This window comes from Pelodiscus sinensis, chromosome 5 (genome assembly GCF_049634645.1).
Source record: "Pelodiscus sinensis isolate JC-2024 chromosome 5, ASM4963464v1, whole genome shotgun sequence".
NCBI classification, from domain to species: domain Eukaryota; kingdom Metazoa; phylum Chordata; order Testudines; family Trionychidae; genus Pelodiscus; species Pelodiscus sinensis.
The window spans coordinates 76,698,235-76,722,735 of NC_134715.1; the positions used below are offsets into that span (position 1 = coordinate 76,698,235).

The 24,501-nt window shown below is 39.4% G+C and overlaps 1 protein-coding gene across 6 annotated transcripts in view; it reads left to right on the top strand.

Annotated features, from left to right (window-relative positions):
* SNX25 (sorting nexin 25) overlaps positions 1–24,501 on the top strand; it is a 134,096-nt gene that overhangs the window by 68,423 nt on the left and 41,172 nt on the right. For all 6 annotated transcript variants that reach the window (XR_012904267.1, XM_075930320.1, XM_075930319.1 and 3 more), the window contains exons 7-9: positions 5,765–5,955; positions 16,988–17,119; positions 18,182–18,457. Coding sequence is in view for 5 of the 6 variants with exons in the window: in XM_075930320.1 (XP_075786435.1) it covers positions 5,765–5,955; positions 16,988–17,119; positions 18,182–18,457 (599 nt within the window). In the remaining variant the exon portion in view is untranslated. The remainder of the gene's footprint in view (positions 1–5,764; positions 5,956–16,987; positions 17,120–18,181; positions 18,458–24,501) is intronic.

The window sequence follows — 24,501 nt, forward strand, 5'->3', positions numbered from 1 at the left end:
TGCAACTTGGTTATGCATTAGGTTTAAAATGAGAAAAATAATGTTCTCACATGTCTGTTTTAAATGTCCATCCCCGCTCTCTGGTGATATAGTTACTATGTAGAGTACCATTATAGAAATCCTTGATTTGAATATTCTTGTTAGGTTGTATAAATATTTTCTATGATTAACCAACTTGTGGCAAGGGCTTATAAATAAGAGTAGTTAGTATCTAATGATCTATTACTCATTCTCTTCTTAACCCACAAGAATTAGCTTTACCTTTTGCTTTTAGCTGTGTTGTCATGAGCTTGTGAAAGAACCCTGTTTGCTGTACTTTTCAGTTTGAAGTCCGTTGGCATTTTCAGAATTAAGCAAATACTTTTCTAGGCCCAAGCAGGCTTTAAAAATATGAAGTTCAGTCTTAAGAGTTTACAGAGGTTTTTAATGATCAGTAAATTCTGCAGTACTGTTTATCTTTATTTAAAAATAAACAGGTTTTTCTCCACTTATGTATTTCAGCATGGCATTAAGAAAGTTCAGTAAATGCTAAACTCTCTAAGGGTCTTGCAAAAAATAGAGTGCTGGGTGTATTTGAAACTTCCAGATAAGCTATTTGGGTTAACACTGCTGCAGCTGGTGGTGTCAGTGACAAATCCACTAGGTTTACAAAGCAGCATTGTGAAAAGCAAGATTTTTGTTGGTTTTTTCCCCTTTGGCTATAGAATCTATTAGTAAAATACAGATACACATTAGCTTTATGTTGTGTCCATCAAGAGGAACAGATATTGGTTAAACAGTAGAATATGGTTTAGTTAATGTATTGCTAAGAACTACATTTCTAATTTTCAGAGGGGTAACCATGTTAGTCTGAATATGCATAAACAACTAGAAGTCCTGTGGCACGTTATAGACTAGGGGCATGTCTACACTACAGCATTAATTCAAGTTAACTTAATTCGAAATAGTTAATTTGAATTAAGCTAATTCAAAATAACGCATCTACACACACAACCTATTTCGAAATAGTGCATCCAGACTGAGTAGACCCTGAACCGAAGTTAAGGCTGGCCGGAACCAGTGCTGGCGGGGCATCAGGTTAGGACTTAGTGTGTGGGGCTGCTGCCTGAGGCTAACTGAGCTCCGTGCTTAAAGGGACCCTATCCCCACCCTGGACAGACAGTTCTCAGGGTTCCCCGCTTGCTTGTCTACCTCTTTGAGGGACAGCAAAGCAGTCCTGTCTTGGAGTGCCCTGAGTGCCCGTTCTCGGGACACCACAGCACTCGGCCACATGGAACCAGAGCTGCCTCTGGGCACACCGGTGAGTCTCGTGGGGTTGTTCCCATCAGCACTTGTTGCAGGCTGCCATCCAGGGGGCCCATCAGGGGGCTGTCAGGATCCAGGACGTCCTGCGGGAGAGCGTTCACCCCTAGGAGCCCTCAGCCACCTCGGTCCTCCCCATCGGGGGCTCGTGCCCCATTCCTCCCTCACATCCTTCCACTTACCCCTCCCTAGCCACAGTGCCAGTACCTCATCAAGGTCTTTCCTAGAGATGTGGGACTGGCTGCGGCTAAGCCTGCAATCTGTTGTATGCAGGTGAGTTTTTGCTTCTCTCCTCAGGGAGGTGAGGGGGGAAGAGCTTCAGGATGGTTGTGGTCTGTGAAAGGGCAGTGGAGACCAGGGGCACCTTAGCTGTTACTCTCAAGAACAGTAGAAGAGGTTCCTGAAATGGTGGGCGGAGGCTACACCATTGGTTCCCACAGCTGCAGTTTGGTTGAGCAATCTTCTCTTGGTTCCACTCAGGGAAAAGGAGGAAAGTTCAAGGCCTCCCAGCCAATTTTCTTTCTTGGTTGGTTTATATATCCCTGACCCCAATTCTTTCAGTCACAAAAATAGTTGTTAGTGTTGTTATTCTAACAATAAACAACGTAATATAGTAACTCTTTCTTTACTACATGGGAGCCAGGGACTATAACACCACTTCCTTTACTACTGCACTGTCCTCTCTCCCAGCTGCATATAGTACACATCTCCATATGTATTATATTACTGATACTCACATCTCCTCCTTTTCCTGCTGTGGGTGTGTATGGGCTTATTCCTGACCTGATAAGTATCAGAAGAAATCCACCTGGAGTCAATTAATAATTTTTAATAAGCTTGTGAATTCATATAGATAAGATGAACTAATACGTATACATCAAGTGAAAGAACACACAGTACAACATGTGACAACACACTGCAATGAAATGCAAAAACAATGAGGAATCCTGTGGCACCTTAAAGACTTATTTGGAGATAGGCTCTAGCCCAAGAAAGCTTATTTCATCAGATTCGTGAAGTGGAAACTTCAGTTTGGCAGATGTGTGTATATATACACATGCAGAGATGCATCAGTTAGTCTTTAAGGTGCCACAGAACTCCTCATTGTTTTTACTGAATCATATTAACACAGCTACCCTTCTGAGACTTGCACTGAAATGGAATTTTCCAGCATCAAGTCAGAATGAAACAGGAAAGTGTAAATAAAATAAAATATGCTATTTTTATTTTGCTTAGTTCTGAAATGGCTTCATTGAAATCAAAAGGACTTTGCAAGACATTTAGATTCTGATGAATTGGGAAAGTCTAATGAAAAAGTATTCTGAAAATTTTCCAGATAGCTCCACTTCTTTTACTTATAGTTCCTGTTCCCCCATGCTTTGCAGATAGAAACACAGCATACTTATAATCCTGTAGAATTGACAACATTAATGCTCCTGACAATATTAATGCTCCTTTTGTCACTTCCCATTCGTGAGACCATTCTGCCTCTCCCTACCTCAGTGTGCTGATCAATCTTATTCTTCAAAACATTCCTTTCCACCACTTTTCTGCTACTCTTTTTCATTCTGTCATTCTCGTCTGTCTTCTAATTATGCTAATATTATGAAACCAAACATTCCAAGAAGTCAACCTAAGACATCTGAAGATTCTATCATATATGTATGTATGAATGAACTCCTGTGGATAAGGACTATGTGTTATCAAATTACATGCAAATCTATGATGTCATGTAAATAGTCAGTTCTAGTGATAACTCATTTTATCTTCTGCTTGAATGATTAACTCTCAAAATGAGCCACGTGACTTCATGGTGTAAATCTCATCTATGAGCCAACAGAGCATTTAATTTATTATTTCAATCTCTTGGTTAAAAGTTGATACATATGTGATAGAATGGGAGAAGTGGAGGAGAAGAGGAAAAAGACCTGAGGTACAATATGCTCCCCCCAAATTGCAAAATGTTTAATGAACAAAGAATTTTGACAGATATTGGGAGATGCCAAATTAAAATCTATCCTTTGACATTCCCACTGATAGCCATTAGATAAAACAAAAACATTCTGATAATGACTATTCAAATGACTGCAGCTCACTTTTTGACAAACACCAATTAAACAAAAATGCTCTCCCAAAAGGCTTTCCATCGCCCCTTTTATTAATGTCCTTACTCCATGTGTGCGAGTGTGTGTTCTCTTGCTTGCTCACTCACCATCTCCTCCCTGTCCCTTTTATTAATTCTCTGCCTGTGTGTGTGTGTGTGTGTGTGTGTGTGTGTGTGTGTGTGTGTGTGTGTACATGTGTGTTCTCTTCTACATGCACACAGTTACAGGGCTAGCTGCCTTTGTCCTTTTCTTGTCTCTCTGGTGCACCCTCTCATGCATTTGACCTATTTCATGGTGGAATTACATAATTCTTCCATTCTTAGACAAGGCCCTGGGCTACAGTTCTTTGGTATCCAGCATTTTTATCCTGCGGATCCTGTTGAGTTTGAACATGTTCATTTTTTCCCTTTGGGAGTCTGTGACTAGTGGTATACTATGATCAGACAACCTTCTTAAAGCCAAAGTATTGTTTATCCTAGCAGTAGGAACAAACTATTAAAGAATGGATTTTAAAATAGTTTACATGCATGTCAGTCTGGCCTATAGCCCTTTCATCCTGTGATGGCGACCTAGAGTCTACTCATTGGGTTCCTGTGTCTGTCAGTTTCCCCTAAATAACTGCTTCCTTAGGACAGCGGCCTTATAAATCCCATTACTTTTCAATATTCTTGGGCCTTTTTCTGTCCCGGTCAAAATCTACTTTGTAGTTGTGGCTTGAGGTGGAGGCAAAATCATCAAAGCTAATAGTTCTTGTCGGTTTCTTAACAACTATGAAGTATGTGAGCAATGTCTGTATTGAGCAATTCTTTTCCTTCCTGTCTTTAAACCATCATAGTCATTCAGCAAATGCCTCAATACCAGGCCAACAGATAGTATTTAGACAAATTACTGAGCAGCTCCAAATCTGTCTGTCATGCACACAGGTATACATGTATTTAGATGTATATATGTTTGTATGTTTAACCCAGAAAGAATCCCATTCACCATCACTATATGTGTATGCATATATTATTATACTAGCACATTTACCCAGCATTGCTCAGGTTTTTAAGGAGGGGGTCAGGACAGGGGGCTGGAAGGGTGCAGGAGTCAGGATTGGGGGGGGGGGGTGAGGTGCAGCTCTGGTCAAGGAACAGTGTGCGTGTGTGTGTGTGTGTGTGTGTGTGCATGCGCGCAAGTACAAGGGTGGACGGGGGGACATTGTACCTTCCCCCCAAGATTTGTACCAAAGCTGTTTGCTCTTCCCCTTCCTGTCCTTGTCAGGAAGCAAAAGGTTCTCGTCTCTTTTGCCCCCTGCACTCCGCAGCCAGAGTGAGGAATGCAGCAGACTGTGCACTTTCCCCTATCTCTCAGACAAAGGGGAACAACCAGCAATGCTCTGACTATGGCTTAATTCTGTATTGCCATGTTAACTTGCTGCAGAACTCTTGTTACACAGATATAAGAAGTTTTGTCATTGAGCAACAGCATTGAATTACCTTTTTAACAAAGGGTGTGTCTAGACTACATGGCTCAGTCGACGGAGCCATGTACATTAGGCAGGACGACACGGGAAAATGAAGCGGCGATTTAAATAATTGCCGCTTCATTTAAATAAAAATGGCCACCGCGCTGTGCTGATCAGCTGTTTGTCGGCACAGCGCGGCAGTCTAGATGGGGATCTGCTGACCCCAGAACTAAAGGATCTGACGACAAAGGGTTCTGGGATCGACAGATCCCCGTCTAGACTGCCGCGCTGTGCCAACTAACAGCTGAACGGCACAGCACGGTGATCATTTTTATTTAAATGAAGAGGTGATTATTTAAATAACAGCTTCATTTCCCTTTGTCATCCTGCCTAATCTACATGGCTCCGATGACGGAGCCATGTAGTCTAGACACACCCAAAGACCATGATTTTGCAAGAGTTGTTCACATTCAGGCAAAGCACAGGAATAATTTTCAGTGCTGCATGGGTTGGTTTTTATCTGTGTTTTTAACTGGACATTTTTAGAACTATTGGGAGGATTCAGTGGGGAGAGTATGGAAATTTGAAGTGCTCTGAATGTCTGTATTTGTTTTATGCACAAGCTCTATTCTGTTGAATTTCAAAAATATTTCCCCATGTTATCTCAAATCTAATATCCCATCAAACAGCCTTGGTCTAATCTTTCAGGACTTTGTTGATTTGAGTGGGGTTAATCTGATTCGAGTCTGTCTCCTGAGTAGATACTGGCATGGTCTGTTTTAGAAGCAGACTTCCAAGTATTTTTATTCCAGTGTCCAGCTGGATGTTGAATGACAACACTTCAGAAGCTTGTAATCCGAAGTTTTCCATTGTGAAAGACAACTTCTCATTTCTCTGCTGTTTCTCATAGATACTAAAGCTAAAGAAACTGCTGCAATGAAAGCTGACCTCTTGAGGGCCCGCAATGTGAAAAGGTATATTAATCAGTTGACTGTGGCAAAGAAGCAGTGTGAGAAGAGAATAAGACTTCTAGGAGGTCCAGCTTACGACCAGCAGGAGGATGGTGTATCTGATGAGAGTGATGGGCATCAGAGCCAGAAGGTAAGTATAACATAGTGTGAACTTTTTCCAGGTGTTAATGTCTGATCACTTTTAATTATGAATATGTATCATCCAAGTGTTGGTGCAATTGTTTTGTGCTCTGTTCAGTTTAATGTTGGGAAATTATTGCAATAGTTACCTTGTAAAGTACATTGTAATGTGTTAAAATTATGGTACTGGGGTATTGTCTATGTATAGAACTTCATAAAGGGTTCTTCAGCTCATGAAATGGCTGAGTATTCAGACTTGTCATATATAGTAGACTGACACACACTTACAATGGTGGTCTTTGTAAGATTACCTCTATATCTGCAATATTCCTTGGTCTTTCCCCATAGTTACTGTAGGAAATAACTGAATGTTGACTAAATAAAAAATTTCAATGTCTTTGTACAGTGAATTTTGGAAAAATATTGCATTAACTGAAATTTTCATTTTTGTAGCTGTTGGCTAATTTGATAATAAAGTATAACAGGGCTAATAATTTGGGTACACTACTTTCTGTGCCTTTTGGACTGAGGTCAGTAATTGAAATATTGCAGTTAAAAATAAAATGCTACATTTTGATGTAGATAAGAAAGAAAAAAATGTTAGTCTTTAAGTAGATGTCTTTTTAAAATCATTGTAATAAATGTAACTTGATTGTGCATGAGAAGAAAGTTCCATTGCTTGGAAATAATTCTTACTAAAGATGGTAATGTACTATTTTATAGTAAGTATAGAAAAGTAGAAAGGTAAAGTCTGAGAGGAAGCAGGTTTGATTTTTTTCCCCTTCCTTTTTAAAATGTTTATAGAAAAGCACCTGTTATATGATGTGCTAAGCCAATCTTGATCTGTTTCAGAAGCAGAGAGATTCTGTTGTTAATGCAACCATCAATGCCCTGTTCCCAGCTGGGTGGTGTTAACTGTAGGTTAGCTTGTGCAAGCTATTATGCATGTGAGCGGTTTCATTTTATATCAGTGACTCTACTGACAAGAGGAAAGCCACAGTCATGTATAGGTGTTTGCCATATTGCTGGTGGCAGCCGGACCAGCGCTGAATTAGAACTGCCCAGCTCTAAGCCTTTGGTATTCTAAGCCAAAAATTTCTCCTCATGCCCATTTCTCAGAGAGCAGGGTTTGGAAAGCACTTCCCAGGCCTACTCCTCACTCCCTCTAGAATAGCATAGAACATTTGATTGTAGATCAGATGCCCACTAGCAGGGTTAGATGGCATTGCTCAGCTCTGGGAGCAAGCCTATTTTTATTGGCGATGCTTCCCGTTTTGCTCTCTCCATCTTATCAATAGCAGCAGTTCAAACTTGTATTTACAAGCAGCCAGCATTGTCCTACATATTGGCCCTGCTGCTGCTGAGGGCATAGGTAGAAATATCCAGCATGTGGTAAGGCTTCTTTGTTTTGTGTTGGATTTTTTTGTTTAATAAAATACATTAATATTGGCTTATTAGTCCCTGTGACCCACACCTTTCTTTAAAAAAGAGGCTGGTCATTCAGGTATTCCTTTAAGGTATTGTCGTGTGGTTCGATTTATTTTAGATCCAAGGGAAACCAGGACACTCCAGGCTACTTAACCACTTTCTTATTTATTGTAAGTTTTAAGCAGTTAATACAGTTGTTTAAGTTTTACAAGCCTTAAAAACAATTACTATACAATTTAAACCTTAAATACTATAAATTCTAAAGCAATTAATACAGCACAAAGCAATGCAAAAGCAATTACTAGAAAATCTACTGTAATACAATAATAAAGCCTAATTCACTTACACTTCACCCATATGTTACCTACAGTACCAGGCAGGAGATCGTGGTTCCTCTTCTTCCCACACAATGGAACGCCATGCACTGGCGTTACCCCAGAGTCTTAGTAACGAATAAAATCTTTTGAATTAATTTAGAATTTAGGATAAGGATCTGATCAAAGATGTTAAATGCTCTAGTTACCAGAAAGGAGGATCCCCTGACACCGTATCTATCACAGGTGATTTTCCCTCACAAGAAAACTCAAGAGTTCAGATTAAAGCTAAACAACATATATTGTAGAAATTTAGGTGACACTTTCATGAAACAAATAGAAAACAACCACCAACAATCCCAACCTCCACCCCAAAACGGAAGATAAAGAAGACAGAAAGATTCCTGGTACAAATAAGGGTAGGGGCATGTGTTACAAAATTCATGCTGATGGTAAAGCGGCGCTTGCGACCTTAACCCTTAGCCTGCGGTTAGCCCTTGGGGAGGAACACCAAGTGTTCCCGCGCTGGTTGGCTTGACCCCCGCGTTCGCCACAGGAGCCAAGGTGTGATGATGATGGTAAATGATGTGGTACAGGTTACAGTCCTTACTGGGTCTTCACCACAGCAGTGTAATCCTGGTTGGCAATGACAGGCTGAGGTAACCGGTGCAGAGACACGTCCCTGGATCCTGATCCTTCGGCACAGGTGATGGACAAAGCACAAGTGCCAAGCACCTTGCAGACCACCGACAAAAAGGTGCACGCACTCTCAAAAAGTGTGACACTTGTATCTTTTCTTCGGCAGGAAACTGGCATGTGTGTCGGGTGCAAAGATGGAGTGTCATGTGCACAATTCTAGCATGCCATGTGCAATTTTGTAACAAGTTCAAACACTTAAGGCGAGAAAAGTCCAAAATTCAACTGTCCACAACTCCATTTTGTTTTCCAGTCACTGATGACAACCGCCATTTTAAGTGTGCACCTTACCCAAATTCTGTACAAAACAATTGCACTATAACCATTATGAATAAATGAACATTATAACATTAGAGTCCCTCTAACACTGGGTCGCCGTTTTGAAGGGCCTATTTACTTCTAGTTACATGGAGCAGGACGTGTGGGTCAATCCTCCCCATTCCATCCCATCAATTGTTCTTACTAAGCCCATTTTATAGCAAAGCGAGAGTTGGTCATTCTAATAATATTTACCAATTGATTATGTATTGTGTAGGATACGTAAAATGCCCAGTGCCCCTATTTGGAATACATCCTGCTCAAAATGTTACCTAAAACTATCAGGGAGTAGCCGAGTTAGTCTGTCACCGAAAAACAACAACAACAATAACTCTGATCATCTGAAGAAGTGGGCTGTGCCCACGAAAGCTCATGATGCCATCTACATGTTTTGTTAGTCTATAAAGTGCTACCAGACCATTTGTTGTTTTTTTCCCCTTAAAATTATGTGCTTAGTTGACAGTTTCATGGCTACATCTTTACTTTTGCTTATCAGAAACAGAAGTACCAGTACAAGGCTACTTGTTGTGTGTTCTTGATGTGGTCTCATGTACCTTGCTTAATCTGGATTGTTATGCAAAACAATTCCTGACACTCTGGCCTTGCCTGTGTGCTTTGGCGCACCAGAATTGAGAGAGACCAGAAATCTGCACTTTGGACAAGGCAGGCATCACCATTTATTGCCAAAGCAGGGTGGTGCAGGCTCCCCTACACAATATTGTTTAAAGAATAATACGTCAAGCATATATGAAACAGCAGATTTGCTTTTCTCCTATTAGGGTGCATGGAGTATTTCAAGAATAGACATTTATTGATGTATTTTGGATGATACTGGTGTGTATTGAAGAGGTTCGAAACATTCTAATCGACTGAAGGAGTATGATATATTCTTTAAATGAAGAGTGAGTTGACTGATGGCTTGGAACTATACTCCTGTCACTGCCACTCATTCAGCAGCCTTCCTCTTTAGAGGTCGTGTATTTCCAGTAATCTCCTAATTTTAATAAATGCTTCGGTTATAGAATTAATGTGGATGTGAAGTCAGGGTGGTTCTTGTAGTATAGATTAAAAGAAAGATCCAAAATTATGCTCAGTTCCTTTGTAGCAAAAGCAATGCTGGCTATAAAATAGCTGCATTTTACTTGAAGATCAATATAGAAACTCCAGAGAATCTTAAAGGTTCCCAGTTTTATTTCTTTTAAAATTCTGTTGCATTTAATTTTCATTTTATTGCATGGACCTGAATTTGATTGCTATGGCTAGGATCTGAACTTAAAGGTGAACAATGTGATTTTAATTACATCTTTAATAAAACTGGCTATTGGCTGAATCAGTATTCTGTAGTTGACATCTCCAACCTTTATAAGCATGAGATCACTTTTTTAAATTTGTCACGCCTGCACAGCAGTGTATTAGCCTGAAGTTCCTGTTTTCTGTGTTAATTGAAGAAATTATTTACATCATCTGTAAACTAACCTCTGAATAGAAGTTGCATTGTGTTATCTGTAAGGAGTGTTGTATGGAGTGTTTGGCTGATTGGTTCCCACAGTGAGTTCTGTGAAGCACCAGGGGTCATTGAGCATTTGAAGTCTGATTTCAGTTAATCTACAAAATGGATGGAAAGCTCCTCATAGCCAGACACCATTTAAGTTTGCTCAGGCAAAGGCAACCTGGCTGCACAACTGTTCTGTTGAGCATGGCTTGGTGGATGTTGCAGTGGAAGAGAAAAAAAATAATTTGCCTCCCTCCACCACAGTGACAGGTTCTTTGTTATAAGTGACCATACTTTGTGATTTCTGCTCCTCCAGTCTTCTTTCCTTATGCTTTGTGTCACAAGTTATCTTTATATCTAGGTAACTTGTGAGGATGGTAGAAAGGGAGGGAGGGACTTAAAATTCTTCTCCCATCCCTCCCTCAGTGCCTCTTGTATATGCTAAAGAAAAAAAATACGGCAGATGCATATGCTCATAATATGTTAGTATGAATGTATGTGTTTTGCTTAGATTTCCCCTCAGTGTAAGTGGTGGGGAAAATAGCCAAAACTTAATGCTCAGTAATCCTTGATGGTGAATCAGTGTGGTGCATCTATCTATTGCTATAAAACCCAAAGGCATGCCTAGATTTATGGTATTTATGATTAGCTTTTTTTAACAGGGCATTATTGTAATCAGGATATTACACATGGGATCATCTTATATCATGGGGGCATCTTTCCAGTATCATTCATGTTCTGCTATTTTTGCATTTACCCCAAAAAAGGAAAATATCAAAACAGAAGTCCCCTACCTCACTCTATAAATACCATTCACCCATCAGAAAACCTTCAGATTAACCAGATTTCTCTTCACTAAAGTCTTCTTTGTCAGCTCTCTTCTATAAAGCTTAAACTTGTTATAGTTCAGGAAACAGTTACCATGAAGTGGGTTGTGCCCCCAAAAGCCCATGATGATGCCATCGACATTTTTGTTAGTCTCTAAGGTGCCAAGAGGCTATTTATTTTTTAAGCTTTTTCAGTTACCGACTAAGTCCGCTATCCCTCTGAAACATGTGTACATCAGTTTTTCATTAATAGGTCAATGTGTAAATGTACAGAGTCCTATAAATAGAACTAGGCTGGCCACGAGTGTATTGGATTAACAGTTCACAATAAAATAATTATTTCAGATTTATCTCATCTTCTGTATAATCACAATGTATTTTCTAATCCTTTTAAGAAGTCACCTTGACCAGGTCTTGGATTGCGGACACCTGGGGGGGGGAGAAAAAGTTCTGTGAGCTTTGCTTTAACCACTGTCTTCAAGCTCCCATGTGAAAAGACATATTTTCTAATCCTATTATGGAATTTGGCAAAACTTTTGAGTAATAACGCGGTAGGAATCAATGTATTCCCTGCTCCAAAATGTGGCAGAGCTAAAGGTTGCTGTTTAGTTTTCTCCCCAACCTTCAAGCAGATGTATAGTTTAAAAGGCTTAAAGGGTTACTATTAGGGTTGCCAGATGGTTTCAACAAAAATATTGGACACACTTGACATTACATCACAGTCTACATTACATCTTATTTAGAAAATACCGGACATTTATATTTTCTCATTTCTATTTTCTCAGTTTGTATCCCGAACAGAAAGCTCAAATACTAGACTGTCTGGTTCAAAACCGGACACCTGATAACTCTAGTTACTATTAGGGCTGATAGCACTAAGCTTAGATTTACTCACTGTATTCTGGTTTGAGGATATGCACATGACTTGAATACATGTATGTGTGCCTGAGTAAGTTCTGTCTGTGTGTCCTCTAAGCAGGGTTAATAGTGAGCAGTGGGGTGCTACAAAAATGTACAGGAATGCGTCACAGAACAATTCTAAGCAGGTTTTGATATCCTGTCTCTTCAAAACAGTAGGCTAGTGTGGTACAAACACAGAGAGACTTGGCAGCATAGTTCTTGTGTTCTATGTATTTTGCAGTCCAGTCCTGCAAAATAATCACGTTGAACATTTAAGTCAGTCATAATATCTACTTGTTTGTCATTTATTGTGATGCATGATGAATAAAATATTTTAATTTTATTCACCTTGGACTTTTTTTTAAAAGAGTTTCTTTACTGTTGCCTTATGAAAAAACTGAATGTAATTCTGTCAGTATTTTCACCTTATTTTTTATTAACGTGTTTTCTTGCAAACCATTTGTTTCTTAAGATTTAAACTGTTACCAGTTTTTGTTTTGTTTTGTTGGGGTTTTGTTTTTTTTTGCTTAAAGTCCTAATTTCATATGGTATCGTGACTGATGGCTATAGAAATTATTGTACCATGAAAGTATTACAATTTGGAGAGGTAACATGGTTCAGTGGATAGATAGGCCTGACCTGGGAACCTAGTCCTTGGGGTTCTAGTTCCAGCTGTGCCAGTGACTTAGTTGGAGACCCCAAACAAATGAATTCACCCTCTTTGCCTCTGCTTCCCCATCTGCAAAATGTAAACCTTTGTAATCTATGGATAGAAACACTACCCCACAGAAGAGCTAACTACTATAGGTTGTCTATACTGTATTCATCTCTTTAAAGTATACAGCAAATCATGGGTGAATGATAGGCAATCGTCTTATGCTGATTCAAATAGCTAATTACCAGTGATGCTTGGGAGGTAGATCTATTTGGAAGTCTCCATGATTACCTATTATTCACCCAGGACTTAATGGTCAAGAGGATGCTGGAAAACTGTATAAAGACCCTTGAGACTTGATCCTTTTTCTCTCAGATATGCCTGTTGCTTTATCAGGGAAAGCTTTAAATTGCAGGTTGCGATCTCCAAGCCTGCTTGGATTTACTCAGATATAGGCCTTTGACTATAACCTATTACTCTTGGGGGAATTGTGCAATTGTTACATATGGAGCCATAGTAAAATTTCAGAATTCCTCCAGGACTGACCTATGGACTACAGAACTCCTTGCAACTATAAAGCTCAGCATCTATATTATGAACATGATCTCTGAACTGTACTTAGTCTGTATGTGTGCTGATCTCTTTTAACCAATACTCTTTTCTTTTTTTAATATTAGCTTAGTTAATAAGAGTTGGCTGTAAATGTGTATTTGAGGTAAGATCTGAAATACTCATTGACCTGGGAGGTAATGTGCCCGATACTTTGGGATTGGTAGAATTTCATTTGACTTGGGTGTCTGGGTGGAAGCCTAAGGCGTGGTTGCTTTAAGAGAACTCTGTTGTTGGCTTTTGGGTAACCAGTGAGGTATCAAACAGATTTATTTATATATTTAAATATTTTGACCCTGCCTCTCTATTTAAAATATTTGAGGCAGCTTACAAAATTTTTTAAACTCATTACAAATATATATAAAAATTTAAAATACGAGACCCCAGAAGGACATAAAACCTGCTAAAAATATCGAGAAGAGGAACACACACATACAGACTCAAACACCAATAAAATCACGAGTAAAAAGGGTGGCTTTAGTCTGATGCTGAAACAATGCTAGCATTGGCGCCATGCAAATATCCCAAAGAAGAGAATTCCGCAGCCTGGGAGCAAAAGCTGAGAATGCCCTGTTCCACGTAGATGTTAATCTTATCTCCATAAGTAGGGGAACACTGAGCAGAGCCTCCCCAGCTGACCTCAATCCCCAGGCAGGTTCACATGGGAGAAGACGGTCCTTCAGATACCCTGGACCCAACCCGTTTAGGGCTTTATAGGTCTAAATATTGGAATAGCCACCAGTTTTCTGTGGTAAGAGGAGGAATTTAAATAACTTTTTATTTTCAAAAATTATTTTTTGTTAACCATCTAGAATATCCTGTAGTCAACATACTGTACATTTTATCTGCTATTTAAATAATTCAGTAAACCATTAGTATCGCAAATAATTAGATCCTTCTATGTATTCTGGGGCATAATCCAAGCCAAGGGCCTAATTTAATGTCAGAAGAAAGCTCGTCAGAAATGTTACATAGTAGAGCATGATTTGCCATTCTGCAGCCTCCTACCACAAAAAAAAAAAAAAATCCTTCAAAGCAGTTCAGTCTTATATTTTCAGTCGGTTGTTAGATTTCATTGTTAATAATGCACTGATAAGAAATATGGTCTAGGGGAATGAGCACTGGACTCCAGTTCTCATCAGTCCATCAATGACTTTGTATCACAGTAGCAATCTTGCTACCTCTGTTTGCTGACCTTTAAAATGAGAATAATATTTACTAACCAACCTCAGAACAGTTTTTCAAAGAAGTAATTGCAAACTGCTTTGTAGATATAAGATACCGTAAGAGCTAAATATTATTAGCTAAAAAACATGGTCATTTCTTCCATCACAAAGATAAGATCATTTGCTTTCAATCAAGTGAGGTCACAACTAGGAAGACAGATGGGCTACATCTACATTGGCATCCCTTTCAGGAAAAGGGATGCTAATGAGACGAGTCGGAATTGCAAATCCGCGGGGGATTTAAATATCCCCCACGGCATTTGCATTTACATGGCTGCCGCTTTTTTCCGGCTTGGAGATAAGCCGGAGAAAAGCGCCAGTCTAGACGCGATTCTCCGGAAAATAAGCCCTTTTCCGGAGGATTTCTTATTCCTACTTGAAAGGGCTTATTTTCCGGAGAATCGCGTCTAGACTGACGCTTTTCTCTGGCTTATCCCCAAGCCAGAAAAAAGCGGCAGCCATGTAAATGCAAATGCCGTGGGGGATATTTAAATCTCCCACGGATTTGCAATTCCGACTCGTCTCATTAGCATCCCTTTTCCGGAAAGGGATTCCAATGTAGACGTAGCCATGGTAGTCACACTAAAAACAAACAAACAAACAAACAAACAAAAGAATGTTTTAAGGTTTAAAACAAACAAAAGGAAATTTTTCTTCACTCAGCGCACAGTCAACCTGTGGAACTCCTTGCCAGAGGATGTGGTGAAGGCTAGAACTTTAATAGGGTTCAAAATAAAGCTAGACGGATTGATGAATGTTTGTTCCATCGATGGCTATTAGCCAGGATGCGTAGGAATGGTGTTCCTAGCCTCTGCTTCTCTGGAGGTGGGTGACAGGGGAGGGATCACGTGAGGATTACTTGTTGTGATCCCTTCTTCTTGGGCATCTGGCATTGGCCACTGTCGGTAGACAGGATACTGGGCTAGATGGACCTTTAGTCTGACCCAGTATGGCCGTTTTTATGTTCTTACGTACTTACCAAACGGGAGACTGTATCCTGGAATGCAGTGCAGCTGAAATGGTTTGAGGGATCATGGTAGATAACCAGCTGAGCATGAGCACGTAGTGTGATGCTGTGGCTAAAAGAGCAAATGATTGTTCCTGTAGACTAGCTATTCCTCTTGTTACATCTTTAAAAATGGCTTCTCAAAAAATTGCTGTCTAATGAAATATTTTAGAAATGCTGTGTGCAGATGAGGAACAGCATTCAGTTAACTACTGTATTTAAAGAGTCGCTTATGAATTATAAACCAACATAGTGATAATTGCTTTTGCACTGCTTATGAAAAGTATTAATATGTTTTCTTGTTAAATGGCAAATTCAAGAAAGCTAAGAAAGTGGGCTGGTTATGAAGTACTCAGTATCCAAATTATTTTTTTCTGATTATTTCATTATAATCCATAATCCTGTTAAACTATGAGGGATTATACAATTAACTTCCCACTATCAGACTATGGATAATTAATTTAATAGTATAGTTAATGAAACAGGCTGTTTGGAATTATTCTGGGTATGGTGAAAGAGAGAATAATATAAAACTGGTTTAAAGTTGTTGCCACAGTTAGGATCAGTCTATTGTTTCTTATATACCCCAGACTGTCAATGACTTCAGAATATCATGTAAATTTTGAATGTGAAAGCTGCACAGGGTGGCATGATCCAGAGATGTTCACTGTTAGAAAAAACAATATTTTAAACTTTTTATCCAGAGGTGCTGTGCATTTGCTTTTCTTTGAATATGAAGACTTAAAAAAATCAGTCATGTCTCCTAATTGATGGAAATGGAGTTTAAATCTTTGACAATGGGTTGATTCTTCCCCATGTGAAAGAAAGGAATGGTGCACACACACAGCATATTCTTCTTTTTCTGGTTTGTTCACGGTATGGTTACCAGTACCTGTTTGCCTCTTATCAAGTGGCAAAAGATACAGCAAAATGTTATGCAAGCAATTCATTATTCATTATCCCAGCTAAAACATGCCTAGATCCCAACCCTTTATGTAGGCATTGCTGCTTTTCTGTCTCTCTACTACAAGGCTACATCTACACTGGCCCCTTCTCCGGAAGAGGCATGCTAATTTACAAGTACTTTGAAGTAGGAATAAGAGATCCTCCGGAAAAGGGCTTTATTCCGGAGGATCGCGCCAGTCTAGACGCTCTTTTCCGGCTTTTCCCCAAGCCGGGAAAAAAGCGGCGGCCATGTTTATTTAAATCCCGCAGGGGATATTTAAATCCCCCGCGGATTTCCCTATTCCAAAGTTGTAAATTAGTATGCCTCTTCCGGAGAAGGGGCCAGTGTAGACGTAGCCCAAGTGTAGCCAAGGACAGAATGTTTCACTTGCTGCTAAACTACATTCAGCACCAGTTTAACTGTCTTGGTTAGATGTCTGTTGCCAACAAGGGAGAATTTTGATTGTGTTGATCAGGTTTGTTTGTGTCAGACAGACTAAAAAGTCCTGCAATACGCTAACTAATTCAGCATGGCCATTGCATTTTCACTGTTTACATCACATTGGTTAGACTATTAATCTCATTTAGTTACTTTTCTGGGCTTTATACTTGATTTCTCCTTACAGATTCTTCAGTTTGAGGATATTTTGGCTAACCCATCCTATCGAGAGCATTTTCGAATGTACATGGAAAGGATGGACAAGAGGGCTTTGATTAGCCTTTGGGAGTCTGTGGAATATCTGAAGAATGCTAACAAGGTAGAAGTAGTGTCAAGTATATGGGGGCTTGTTAATAAAACTGAATCTTTATATGATGAGTTCTGCTGCAAAATCAATATTCAGAAAAGTTGTGTTAATATTTTCTTTTCTTATATGTCTAAAATCAGCAGTTGTTCTTTAGTCCAGAATGGTACTAGCCATTTCCTTACTTGAGTTGGTTTATCTTGTTGCCTTTGTCTTGTGATAACAGGGCGGAATTAAAAATCCTTTACTTTTTTTAACAGCGGGGAGGAAAGAAAAGGAGTAATAAACATGAACGATGATAAAATGGAACATGGGACCACTGATGTTTTTCCAACATTGTCACATACAAAAGCCCATTTAAAAGAGTCAAAACCAAGTATAGCAGTTTTTCTTAACCAAGAAATAATTTTCACTAATGTATTGAATTCAATAGCTACCCTTACCTAATTACCAAGTAATTATCATGTGATACCTTGTCTGGCACCTAGAAAATTTTCGGGTGGGCAGCTGCTACACCTGCACCATTACTTTTTTTGCTGGTACTCCTGTTGGGAGTCCTGATGCAAAGCCCGTTGAATAAGATAGGTATTTTTCCATTGGACACAGGGAGGATATATTTGTTGTTTGTGAATATTGGAATAACCAGGGATTTATTTCTGAATGTATTTGGAGAAACATTCAGGATTTTCCTTAGTATGAAATCCTGATTTTCATATTGAACACCAGTTATTCATTGATTGTCATTTATTGTCTGTAGTAAAAAAAAGCTTTTTCTCTCTCAATACAGTACAAAAGTTGGTAAAGTGAGGCCACATTTTAGGACTTAGTTATTTCCTCTGTTATGGAGACTTCCATCACTTTATATCTTGTAAAACTGCCTGTTCTGCATGATTGCACAAGCATGGTAACTAATCTTAACTAATGTTAAAATGCAGAGCTGTGCACTTATATTTCCAGACACCAGATATCTCCAATTCAACCTTCTTTAAATGAAATCCATGAGGATTCTGAGACATGGTCCTCTTTTACATTTATTTTTCTCTTTTCTTCTTCCATCCCAACCTCCTTATGTTCCAGACTGAAATACCTCAACTAGTGAGTGAAATTTATCAGAATTTCTTTGTGGAAACCAGAGAAATCCCTGTGGAAAAGTCACTTTACAAAGAAATACAACAAAGTCTTGTGGGCAATAAAGGCATTGAGGTTTTCTACAAAATTCAGACTGATGTTTATGAAACACTAAAGGACAGGTACTACCCCTCCTTCATTGTCAGTGATTTATATGAGAGCCTAATCAAGAAGGAAGAAGACAGAATTGAAGTTCAGTTGACTTCTGAGGACAAGGATGATGTGGTGAGTCAAATATGCAATTCCTGCTGCTTTTATCACCAGAGGATGATCTGAGTAAAAGGCTAAGGAGTATTTTCTCTTCTCAGACTTTGTACGTACTTTATTTTTCTCAGAATACCTTGCTATTTACCTCTCGAGTTATTCCACCTGATATTTGATATGAATATTCTATTTTTCAGCTTTTTTCACAGGGATACAGTAGTGTGGATAGAGCAAGAAGGCACTTGAATGTCAGTTCAAAGGATGCAAAGTATTTACTGCTGATGAAGGAAGGATTTTGCTCAGCTTGACTAAACTATTGAAAAGCTGACTAATCTCTTTTGAGAAGACTTAAATTTAGAGTTGTCTTTGTACTTCATAGTTACAAAAAACAATTTGCATTTGATATAAGAGGAATAACTGCAAGCATGTCTATGCTTGGATCATAACTAGGGTGCATGGCATTTTTAAACCAATAAACAAACAAGTGCAATATAATTATGATAATGGTAAACCTTGGCATTTAAGTTTTAGCTTTCATTTTTACTTATCTCCAGTTATTTACGTTTTGAATGTTTGATTTATTATGTGATCAGTAATATGATGTTGAACATGTGATAGGAGGTTTAAAAAGATACTGTCTTTAAAATTAACTGATTCATGACCTCTTTAACATCAAATGGAGCAAAATGACTGAATAGTTGAACTTTGTTAAATTAAGAACTTTTGAGATTTGTAAAAGCTTTCACTCAAGTTTTGCCTTTTGCTAAAGGAAGTGAAAGATGACTTTTCAATTATTTTATTTTGTTTTCAGATATTTACAATTTAAGTTGATTTAAACAATTATTATTTCAATCTGGTGTTTGTATTAATCATATATATTGATTAATATAAATCAGTGTTTAAAAAAACCAAACAGCTTCTGTAAGCTAACTTCCTCCCCACTCAGTTATAGTCTACAAAGCTTCAGACTTCACCAAATTTACTTGCACTGAAAGTAGTATAAAAGGGCAGGGGGAATGGTGCTAAAGACATTATATAGACCATATCTTGGATGATTGCATAGTCAGAACCTTAGTGCTTTTTTATTAATTTACCAAAGAAATTAACTTTTATGTTATATTATGCCAATTTTTTCAGGTATCTAAAAGGGTGTCACCAGGAAGAGGGAGAAAAATTGTTTTCCTTAGTCACTGAGTATAGGACAAGAAGCGATGGGCTTTTAAACTGCAGCAAGGGAAGTTTAGGTTGGACATTAGGAAAAACTTCCTAACTGTTAGAGTGGTTAAACACTGGAATAAGTTGCCTAGGGAGGTTGTGGAATCTTCATCTCTGGAGATATTTAAGAGCAGGTTAGATATCTATCAGGGATGGTCTAGATGGTACACGGTCCTGCCGTGAGGGCAGGGGACTGGACTCAATGACCTCTCAAGGTCCCTTCCAGTTCTAGTGTTTTATGATTCTATGAATAACTTAGTGAATTCAATAAAGAACTATGTCCCCTGAAAATATGGTTAAACACAGAAATAAAACACACATGCACTATAGAAAACACCCTAGTCTATTAAAATTATAATGGCTTTTAGAGGAATTTCTATAGAATACTTTTGTTTTCATCTTTAAGTTCTATAGAACTTATCCATCTCAGAAGGATGAAATAACAACAATCATTAATTCACCAGAAATCCTTAATCTGATATTTAAAATGAGAGGCAGCACTGTCCATAGGGCAGGAATGGGCAACCACTAATAAATACCAACACTCCAGTCATGTGAAGAAATGGGTTGTGCCCACAAAATCTCATGATACCATCTACATTTTTTGTTAGTCTTCAAAGTGCTACTAAACTATTTGTTGTTTTTTAAGTTTTTTCTGTTAGGCTGCAAGTGTAGACATACCCTATTTCGGAATAGGGCTGAAAATGTAGGCATTCGGAATTGCAAATCAAGCCCGGGATTTAAATATCTCGTGCTTGATTTGCATCATTCCGGCTGGGTGCCATTTTTTGAAATTTATAAGCCTGGAATAACTGCCCGCGTCTACACGCGGCAGTGAAACGGGCATTAAAATAAAGCCCTATTTCGAACTACCTGTTATTCCTCCTGCAATGAGGTTTAACTGGTAGTTCGAAATAGGGCTTTATTTCAAATCCCCGTTTCACTGCCGCGTGTAGACATGGGCAGTTATTCTGGGCTTGTAAATTTCAAAAAATGGCGCCCGGCCGGGAAGATGCAAATCAAGCACGGGATATTTAATTCCCGGACTTGATTTGCAATTCTGAATGCCTACATTTGCAGCCCTATTCTGAAATAGGCTGCAAGTGTAGACATACCCTCACAGACTAACTTGGCTATGCCTTTGAAACTTTTGAACAAATACTGGGTGGGCCACATGAGTGAACCTCCTTCACTTCAATGGGTTGCACAGCCCACTGGGGTTCCACCTGCAACTCCCCCATCTGTTTCCCCTCCCCCACATGCCTAGTTTGCACTGGAGCACCGGAGCCCTGCATTTCCTTGCAAATCCCCCACCACTTTCGGAATGCAAATATTGTCTGATCATAGAATCCTAGGACTGGAAGAGACCTCAGGAGGTCATCGAGTCCAGTCCCCTGCCCAAAGCAAGACCAACCCCGACTAAATCATGCCAGCCAGGATGTTGTCAAGCCGGGACTTAGAAACCTCTAGGGAGGGAGATTCAACCAGTTCCCTAGGTAACCCATTCCAGTGCTGCACCACCCTCCTAATAAAATAGTTTTTCCTAATATTCCTGCGTAGGAACTGTGGGTGTTGAGCACCATTGGGGGGTGGTTGTGTTGGCAGTCCAGCTCTAATCTTTACTAACAAAAAACAACCCTGCCAGAAGAAATTGATTTCTCAGTTGCATCTCTTGCTACATAGGAAACTGAAGGACTATTAGCCAACAGTATTATTTTCCATATCTGCAGAAGCTTTCACAGGCTTTCAGACAAGATTCACCTCTTATGCTCAGTTTAAAGCTCCCTGAGACTCCCAGTAGAGCAATTAGCATTGCTGTATTAGAAAGAAGTGCTCTAATTGTACACTCTTCATTAGCAATTTGTGATGAACAGTTTTAAAAAAACCTTTATCCACACATGGCAGGGTTGTTGATATATTGGTCTTTGCATATATTGTTCCAAGTGCAGCCTTCAAAATCTGCACATATTCCCTCAAGTATTTAAAGGAACAATAACTGATGCTAATGCTAACGAATTAGATGCTTATGTAGTCATCAGCAGCTAACATAAATCTTAGCGGACAGTAAAAAGAGAGCTATTCTTGAAGTGCTTTATGAATTTTTTTAGGAAAATGCTATCTGTGTCAGAATCTAGATAAACATAAGGAAATAAAAAAATCACAACATTTTTTAATAATTTTACATTTCTGGGCAATATGTTGATGATATCTGAAAGACCTATTGATTGTATCGCTGAAAAACACCAATATTTGAGGTGCCTTTAGTCTCCCTATGAATTGGAACACAGGTGGCTGAGTAACAGAAAGAGAAGGAAAATGTGTATAGCTGAGTTCTTGAATCTCTTATCAAGAAAAAAAACATTTAAGAGAAGAGCAAGCATTAAAGAGGGAACATGCTATAAAACTGTGTGAAGTATTTTTCTGTAATACAGGTTGGACCTCTCTTGTCTGGCACTCTGGATGAGGGAATCTGCTGGATAACAGAAGGTCTCCTGACACCAGCCCCTCAGCTTGCTGCTCCCTCCTGCTGCCAGCTCCTTCAGCCCAGCTTGGCTGTCTGCTGGCCAGCCCCAGCCCTGATGCCTGATGGCCGGGCAGCTTTAGCCCCACTGCCAAATGGCATAATGCCCAGTTGGGCTGTCACATCCCCAACCCTGCTGCAAAGCGGCACATGGCTGTGCTGATTCTGCTGGGCTGCCGTGGCTGGCTTCCCTTTTTGGGCTTCTGCGGCCGCTGCCTGGGCCCCACTGTTGAGTGGTAGGCAGCCCCAATCATGCTGCCATCGCCACCGCCACCATCCAGGCTTCTGCAGCACTGCCACCTCCAGGCTGACGTGGCTCGGCCAGGCTTCCCCTCCTGGCCTGCTGTGGTACTGGCCTTGTTGCTGGGCGACAGGCAGTCCCAAGCACACTCCGTCCAGGCTGCTGTGGCCTCTCTGCTTGCAGACTCGCGGGGCTGCACCAGGTTCCTAGCTGCTGGCTCTCCTGCCCCCGGGCTCTCTCATCCAGGAACATCCGTGGTCATGCCAGACCACAGATGTTGCTGGATGACAGAATCCAGGATTTAGGAGGTGCAACCTATAGTTTGTTTCTCAAAACCATCATCCTTTTCATGTGTAGAACAAAGATATTAGTCATCTGTCTTACTAGAGAGCAGTTAGGCTTTATTCACTAATGCCTGTATAGTGCTTTGAAATCCTTAGTTGAAAGTGTAATAAAATAAGTGCCTCTAATCTAGCTCTGGAAAGATTTATAGAAACTTGCCTGCAAAGACATCTGGCCCTGAGGAACTACCATTTGGAAAGTCGTCTTATAGTCCTCTTGCTTCTAACGTATTTATAGAATGTAGTCTTTTTACCATTTATGTCTCTAGATAGATTGAGCTCGTTTTGTGCCTTTGCCTTTCTAATCTTGCCCCTGCATAACTGTGTTTGCTTATATTCATCTTTTGTAATTTGACCTAGTTTCCACTTTTTATATGACTCTTTTTTAAAATTTTTTAGATTATGCAAGATCTCCTGGTTAAGCCAAGGCAGTCTTTTGTCATATTTTTAATTTTTCCTATGCAACAAAATGGTTTTGCTTTTGGGCCTTTGATAGTGTCCCTTTGAAAAACTGCCAGCTCTCTTCAGTTGTTTTTCCTCTTGGTCTTGCTTCCCATGGGACCTTACCTACCAGCTTTCTGAGTTTACTAAAATCTGCCTTCCTGAAATCCATTGTCTCTATTTTGCAGTTCTTACTTCTACCATTTCTTAGAATCATGAACTCTGATTTAATGATCACTTTCACCCAAGCTGCCTTCCACTTTCAAATTTTCAACCAGTTCCTCCTTATTTGTTAAAATCAAATCTAGAACAGCTGCTTCCCCAGTAGCTTTCTCAGCCTTCTGAAATAAAAAATTATCTCCAGTGCAGTCGAGGAACTTGTTGAATATACTGTGCCCTGCTGTGTTAGTTTCCCAACATATGTCTGTTTTCATTTTCCATAAAGAGCACATCTGCATTGCTCATGAAGTTACGTTCATCAGATCTGGCCTTGTGTGAAATAAAATTTGTGGGGCCCAGACAAATCTGTATAGCCTCTCTAGTAACTGAGTGGAATTTTGGGCCTCTTGGAGGAAGGATGTTAACAGCTAGCAGTGGGAGGGAATCTGTTTGCTTGTGTCTGTTGGGTCTCAAGCCCATTTTTCAAGATGGGGACATCACAGCAAGCAAGGGAAAGTTGTATGTGTGAGATTGAAGAGTATATGAGTGGAACAGATCTCTCAAAGGTGCAGAGTTTTGTGCCACCTATGCTTATTGGCCAAAAGGTTGTTACCCATGTACTGATGCATTAAAATAGTTAGGGGGAAATGAACCAGAAAATCAAGATTATTAGTGCATATCCAGTATTGGTCTTAAACTTTTAACTTAAAATTATTAGCTTGTAAAGCAGAAGTAAAATCCAGTCCGAAAAATAAATGAAGTGAAAATTTTCAATTTAGTTCAGAGTGTTTGAAAATTGATGCTTCTGTAAAAATTGTAGCAGTATTTCTACCATCTTCAAGACTCAGAGCTGCAGTATTTATTCACTGTGTGGCTTGAAATACTAATTATAATCACTAACTTGTATTCTGCTTTTATATTACAGATGTTGAGTCTTATTCTCACTTACAATAAAGCTTCAGTTTAAAGTCTCAGTACACTGCCAGAGCAGCGTAAAAGAGACTTAGTATAATTGTGAATAAGGTTCTTTATCAGTTTCTCACTGCTACATTACATGACAGATGTGGAAGTCTGGAACATCTACTGAAATCTATTATAATTTTAGTACCACATGCCCTTTTATTTCTAGATTTGTTTATACTGAGAT